This window comes from Otolemur garnettii, unplaced genomic scaffold (genome assembly GCF_000181295.1).
Source record: "Otolemur garnettii isolate 467f Iridium unplaced genomic scaffold, OtoGar3 scaffold00149, whole genome shotgun sequence".
Lineage (NCBI taxonomy): Eukaryota > Metazoa > Chordata > Mammalia > Primates > Galagidae > Otolemur > Otolemur garnettii.
The window spans coordinates 741079-748264 of NW_003852544.1; the positions used below are offsets into that span (position 1 = coordinate 741079).

Consider the following 7186-nt stretch of genomic DNA (forward strand, 5'->3'; position numbering starts at 1 on the left):
TTTTTTTGGTTGTAGCCATCATTGTTTGGCGGGCCCAGGCTGGATTCGAACCCGCCACCTTGGGTGTATGTGGCTGGCACCCTAGCCACTTGAGCCACAGGCGCTGAGTCAATGCTTTCTTTCTATTTGCTCATTTAACCCTTTATCTGTCCTGGGACATATAGATATATTATTGTTCCTGGTTTCAGAAGAGGGAATTGGCAGAGAATGATAAAATTGCTAGACAATGTCAGATGCAGAATTCTCTTCAAAAAGCCATGCTTATCCATGGACATAGGAGTAGATTAGTGGCACTCTGGGAGGCTGAGGCAGGAGGATTGCTTCAGTTCATGAGTTAGAGACCAATCTGAGCAAGAGCAAGACCCCATCTCTACTAAAAATAGAAAAATTAGCCAGATGTGGTGGCAGGCACCTGTAGTCCCAGCTACTTGTGAGCCTAAGGCAGGGGGATCACTGGAACTCAGGAGTTTAAGGTTGCTGTGAGCTGGGCTGATGCCAGAGCATTCCAGCCCAACCGAGGAACACTCTGTCTCAAAAAATAGAAATAAAAAATAAAAAAGTTCATGGGTAAGTTATGAATTAGAAACAAAATTCAGGTCAATTTTTAAGATGACAGTCATATCAGAGAAGTTTCTTATTTCCTTCTCATCAACTCCCCGGGTTACAGTTTGGCAGCCCAGATTTATTACTGCTATGGCTAACATTCGTTCAGTATCATAAAGGGATATTTTGTTGGAAAAGTCTAAGATGCATTGATTGTAGTTAACATGTCTTGATTATGTGAAGAAGAAATTAATTTAGCGAGTTTCTTGCTTTTGACTTGACATTTTTCTGCTTTCAGGCTTTTATGGCAGTATATAAAGCATGATTTCATTTTATTTTATTTTTGGGTATGCAACACTGTCTAGAATGGTCAGTCTGTAGAAGTTGAAGAGGCATTGGTGTCTGAACCTGAAAATGGAAGTCATTCTGCTCTTTGGGTATCAGAAAATCACCTGGGATCCGGAAGTGGATGCTCGGAGACCTGTGCAGAGTCCAGCACAGCCATCCTTCAGCAGAGAAGAACGCCTCAGCCACATGGGAGCCCTGCTGTAGCAGGAGGACAGAACACATCCAATGGCAAAGCCAGGCTTAAGGAGGTACATCACTCTTAAGTACAACTCTGTGCTTGAAACATGTTTCTCTGGCATGGCATGTGGCAATTCACTATTAGCCTTCTCAATTTAAAAGCAGAATACCCAGATCAATTAAACAGTTCACCTGAAATATAACTGGATAAAATATGTAATAAATTCAAGTATATTATCTGAAATAATTTACAGGTTTACCTGATTAAAATGACAATAAGTTCATCATAACCTGTGTTTATGTGATGCAGTTTAGAAAACAGTGGAAATAGTTGAATTTAATTGGGTTGACTTAGAAAATTAGAACCCTAAACTCATGCAGATCGTCTTAGACTAAGATATAGTTATTTGCCTGGTAATGGCCAAGTGAATATCTTAAAGAAAAGAAGTGGATGGGAGGAGCCTGTGGCTCAGTGGGAAGGGCCCTAGCCCCATATACTGAGAGTGGCGGATTCAAACCTGGCCCAGTCAAACTGCAACAACAACAATGAAAAAATAGCCAGGTGTAGTGGCAGGTGCCTGTAGTCCTAGCTACTCGGGAGGCTGAGGCAAGAGAATCACCTAAGCCTAGGAGTTGGAGGTTGCTATGAGCTGTGTGATGCCCTGGCACTCTACCAAGGATGATAAAGTGAGACTCTGTCTCAAAAAAAAAAAAAAAGAAAAGAAAAGAAGTGGAAAATATAGCAAGAGAGAACATGAGATAAGTTAGTGAGACCACTGGCCTCCAGTAAGAGTGGCTGTTAGGGGGCCCAAAGCCTAAACTCCTATATACAAGGGGAAGAAGTGGTGATTTTCAGAGAGGAAGTGGATTTCCTAGAAACTTTCTTTTTTTTCTTTTTTTTTTTTTTGTTTGAACTCGCCACCTCCGGCATATGGGGCCGGCACCCTACACCTTTGAGCCACAGGTACTGCCCCTAGAAACTTTCTTGAGGCAAAATATAAGGTTATTTGTTCTAGCAGCAAATTTACACCCTGGTAAGTTAGCTTTATTTGCATTTGGACTTGTATTGTGATAATACTTGATTAATCTTTAGAAGTAGGAGGTAAGGTAGTCTTTGATCTGATGCCAACATGCTAAAATGTCCTTATAGGCCTCATTTCATTTATTATATGTAGTAAGTATTGTCCCATCTTAGTAGATAACCTGGAATTCAGAGAGGCTAAATAACTTGCACAAGATCATCCTTGAGGTAGGTGGCAGATCCAGAATTTGAATCCAGGCTATTTGATGTCTATTTGGTGTGTGATAATGTCTAAGATAGGGTGTCTGAGTAAGGCCCACACTAGTCTGTGACTCTGATATGATGATACTATCAACTTGATTTACAATGCCCCATTGGTCCCACAGAGAATTGCAGGACCCTTATCTGAGATAATTCATAAGTCTTTTCTGTTTAAAATGCTAATAGGGTCTTGTGTTTTCTTTTGTTTTGTTTTGTTTTTTAGAAACAGAGTCTCACTTTCTCGCCCTCAGTAAAGTGCTGTGGCATCACAGCTCATAGCAACCTCCAACTCCTGGGCTTAGGCAATTCTCTTGCCTCAGCCTCCCGAGTAGCTGGGACTACAGGTGCCCACCACAATGCCCACCTATTTTTTTGTTGCTGTTTTGCTGGGGCCGTTCAAACCCGGTATATGGGGCCAGCGCCCTATCCACTGAACCACAGGTACCACCCTATAATAGGGCCTTTGATGTAGCTTCAAAAGCTGCTTGCCTTTGTAAGTTTTGGAATAAGTATAACCTGCATTTACCTGGAAGCAATTTCAAAAACAATAGAAATGGTTTTCTAAATGGAAATAGGGCTATTCTCAACTCTTACAGGTGAGAATTGCCTTTAGAAGTGGACATTAATTTATACATTTATTGGGTGTAAATATCAGGCCCTTTTTTGGAGACAGTGTGCACAAGATGGACACAGCCCCTGCTCTTAGGGGAGAAAGATAACAGGCAAACCAGTCAGTTGACAGAACTGTCAGGGGATGTGAACATTAAACAGAAAATTGAGAGGATGCCCTGTCTGCTGTTATTAAGATCATTTGGAATTTAGGTCCGGTCATGACAAGGTAATACCTTATATTCTGACCTTCCTACACTTCCAATAGAGGTAGGTCATTTCTTTCAGCCAGAAATCAGCTGGTCATTTCTTTCTAACTGTTTTTGAAAGTCATAATTAAGGCTCAGCGCCTATAGCTCAACCGGCTAAGGCGCCAGCCACATACACCTAAGGTGGTGGGTTGAATCCCCAGCCCGGACCCACCAAACAACAATGATGGCTGCAACCAAAAAATAGCCGGGCGTTGTGGCGGGCGCCTGTGGTCCCAGCTACTTGGGAGGCGGAGGCAGGAGACTCGCTTGAGCCCAGGAGTTGGAGGTTGCTGTGAGCTGTAATGCCACGGCACTCTACCCAGGGGGACAGCTTGAGGCTCTGTCTCAAAAAAAAAAAAAAAAAAGAAAGTCATAATTAAACTTTGTTTGTTTTGGAGACAAGGTCTCACTTGGTTGCCCAGGCAGGAGTGCAGTGGTACGATCATAGCTCACTGCAGCCTTGAACTCTGGGCTCAAGTGTTCCTCCTGCTTTGGCCTCCCAAATTTCTGGGATCACAGATATGAGCCACTGTACCTGGCTGTAATTAAACATCTTTTTCTTATGAAAAAAAAAAAGACTTTCCTTTAGCTTTTTTGGTTGTTTTATGAGCATCTGTAGCCCTCCTCTGAACCCTTTCTAGTCCTTTGCAGCTCCTAATTAATCTGCCTTCCTAAGCCCCAATCTTATGATCTGGCTGAACCTCAAGAGACTGTTTCAAAGACTTCTTTGGCTTCCTCTTCACTTTATTGCTTCTCTTGAGGATCTCACTCATCCTAGTTTCTCAAACCTTCTTTCCTATATAGACTCCCACGTCTGTACTTCCTAGCTAGGTAGACCTTTCTGGAGCATCAGATCTCTTAATTGAAACATCTTTATCCAAGTGTACCCTCTACCTTCCATGTCTCATGTCTGAACAGGGCCCACAAGCTGGCTTCCTGTCCACTTCAGCCCTGCCTTATCAAGGGCTGCTTCATCTGCTGCTGGGGAATGTAAGCTGGGAACCCAGAGCCATTCTTGACTCTTTCTCCTTCAATCACTGCCTGTGTTCTGTGGTCTCTAAGTCTCAAGGATTGTGCCCACTGTGCATCTCTTGCCCACCTACACCCCTGTTCTCACCTGGTCCTCATCTTCTCCTGCCTATACTTTGCCAGTAGTCTTCTGACTGCTTCTCTGCACCATCCAAGGGATGCCCCTAAAACCACTCTCCACATCTACCTTTAGAAATTAATCCAAATCTAGGGCGGCACCTGTGGCTCAAGGAGTAGGGCATTGGCCCCATATACTGGGAGTGGCGGGTTCAAGTCTGGCCTCAGCCAAAACTGCAAAAAGAAAAAAAAAAAAAAAAGAAAGAAAGTAATCCAAATCTTTGGCTCCTCCCAGCCCAGACCTGTGCTGCCCTTAGCCCTCCTGGCCTGCTAGTCCTAGATGCTGCCTCCAACTGTGCTTCTGTCTTCTCTGCACCTGAGCCCCTGGCATAAATGGTTGCTTTCTGTGCTGGTCACCTGGGTCATGTGGCATAGCCTCTGGTGTTATAGGTTTCTGACTAGTTTGCATTTCTTTTTTTTTTGAGACAGAGCCTCAAGCTATCCCCCTAGGTAGAGTGCCGTGGCATCACAGCTCACAGCAATCTCCAACTCCTGGGCTCAAGTGAGTCTCCTGCCTCAGCCTCCCAAGTAGCTGGGACCACAGATGCCCGCCACAACGCCTGGCTATTTTTTTTTGTTTGCAGCCATCATTGTTGTTTGGTGGGCCCAAGCTGGATTTGAACCCGCCACCTTATGTGTATGTGGCTGGCGCCTTAGCCACTTGAGCCACAGGCACCAAGCCTAGTTTTCATTTCTGTCTCCCATACTAGTCAGTGAGTCCAAGAGGGCAGACCACACATTTCCTCATTGCTCTGTCTTTGTTCCAGGGCCAGATACCCAAGAACTTGTCAGAGCTTGTCTGTGGGGACTCAAACTTTGAACCCAGAATGGATCACAATACTTTGGTAATGGGCAAACAAATATGATATTCCAGAAAGCAGAATGCTTCTAATATAGAGTTGCCTAGCTGCTGAGTTTGGGGGAACTTTCTGTCCTTAATGTTTGTGTTAAACCAGCTTGTTAGTTATTGAGAAATTATTTCAGGGCTGTCAAAGGTGTCAAATGCTTTCTTCTAGAGTCTTTGAGTAGCCATTGATGGGGAAGGAACTGCTGGTGTGTGTGTATGTGTATGTGTGAGCACAGTGCTGGTGTGTTAGCAAGAAGGTGGGGGCAGCTGAGTTACAGTCCCAACTTCTTTGACTCTATTTGTTGCTCTCTTCTTTCTACCCAACACCTATTTGGTGGTAGTAGGCATTTATAGTTACATTTATTTTCATTCATTTCCAAATCTCTTAAAATTTTAAGGTAGGGGTTTGGGGAAAGGCAGGAAAGGGGAAGGGAGGAGAGTAGTAGTAGAAGATCAGGAGGAGGAGGATATGGAGATGAAGAAGATTAACTTGGAGTTGAGGAACAGAGCTCCTGGGGAGGTGACAGAGTTAGTTCTTGATAATTGCCTTCAGTGGGGAAATTGAAGCCTTAAATGATACTTTTTTTAATGTGACAGTTTAGACTTTAAGTCAAAGTTTCAAAAGGACTCAGTTGTGTTAGATGTTTAGCAGTGAATGCTATCAGCCTTTATATCATCAGGATTCATGATGTTTATTAAGACTGCTACTGAGACATAAGCTAAACATTCATTTAAACGTCCTGAATCCTGGCCAAGCACAATGGCTCCTGCCTATAATCCTAAAACTCTCGGAGGTCGAGACAGGAGAATTGCTTTAGGCCTAGAGTTTGAGACCAGTTTGAGCAACATAGTCAGGCTCTGAATCTGCAAAAAATAGAAGTAGCCAGATATGATGGCTCATGCCTATAGTCCCAGGTACTCAGGAGTCTGAGGTGGGAGGATAGTCTGGGCAATGGAACAAGACCCTGTCTTTGAATGATACTTTTTTTTTTTTTGAGACAGAGTCTCACTATGTTGCTTTCGGTAGAGTGCTGTGACATCACAGCTCACAGCAACCTCAAACTCTTGGGCTTAAGATATTCTCGTGCCTTAGCCTCCCAAGTAGCTGGGACTACAGGCACCCGCCACAATGCCCAGCTAATTTTGGTTGTAGTTGTCATTGTTGTTTGGCAGGCCTAGGCTGGGTTTGAACTTGCCAGCCCTGGTGTATGTTGCTGGCGCCCTAGCCGCTGAGCCACAGGCGCTGAGCCTGAATGATACTAATAGATTTTTTGAGTATGGCTAACCTGGAACTAAGTTCACTTGCCCAGCTTCTCAGCTTAAATAAATTCCAAGAATTGGAGCTTGGTGACAATATAATTTCTGGAGGCTTAGAAGTCCTGGCAGAGAAATTGTCTAAGTCTTGTCCATTTCAATCTCAGGGGAAACAAAATCAAAGATCTCAGTATAGTAGATGTTCTGCAAAATCTTAAACATTTAAAAAGTCTTGACTTTTTTAACTGTGAGATCACAAATGTGGAAGATTATAGAGAAAGTATTTTTGAACTCCTGCAGCAAATCTCATAATTAGATTTAATTGGAGGATAATGAAAGCACAAGACTCTGAAAAGGAGGATAAGGATGGAGACAAAGATGATGAAGAGGAAGATGAAGCTTGTCCACCTGAAAGAGATGAGGAAGGGGAGGGAGTTGAAGATAGGGAGGAAGATGAAGCAGACTCAGAATTGAACTGGCTCCCTGTTTAAAAAGTTTGAGGACCCCTGTTCTAGTCAGTAATATCCTCCATGGATTTTGTAGTGATTGATAAGATTTTCTTTTCTTTTTCTTTTCTGAGACACAGTCTTGCCCTGGGTAGACTGCTGTAGTTTCACAGCTCTCAGCAACCTCAAACTCTTTTTTTTAGCAACCTCAAACTCTTGGGCTTGAGCAATCCTCCTGCCTCAGTCTCCTGAGTCTTCAGCCTTTAGTCTTTTTTTTTTTTTT

General features: G+C 43.4%; 1 protein-coding gene across 1 annotated transcript in view; it reads left to right on the top strand.

The window, feature by feature from the left end:
- ZNF839 (zinc finger protein 839) overlaps positions 1 to 7186 on the top strand; it is a 28244-nt gene that overhangs the window by 7311 nt on the left and 13747 nt on the right. Inside the window, exon 2 of the mRNA XM_023518869.1 lies at positions 909 to 1139. Within this exon, the coding sequence (XP_023374637.1) occupies positions 909 to 1139 (231 nt within the window). The remainder of the gene's footprint in view (positions 1 to 908; positions 1140 to 7186) is intronic.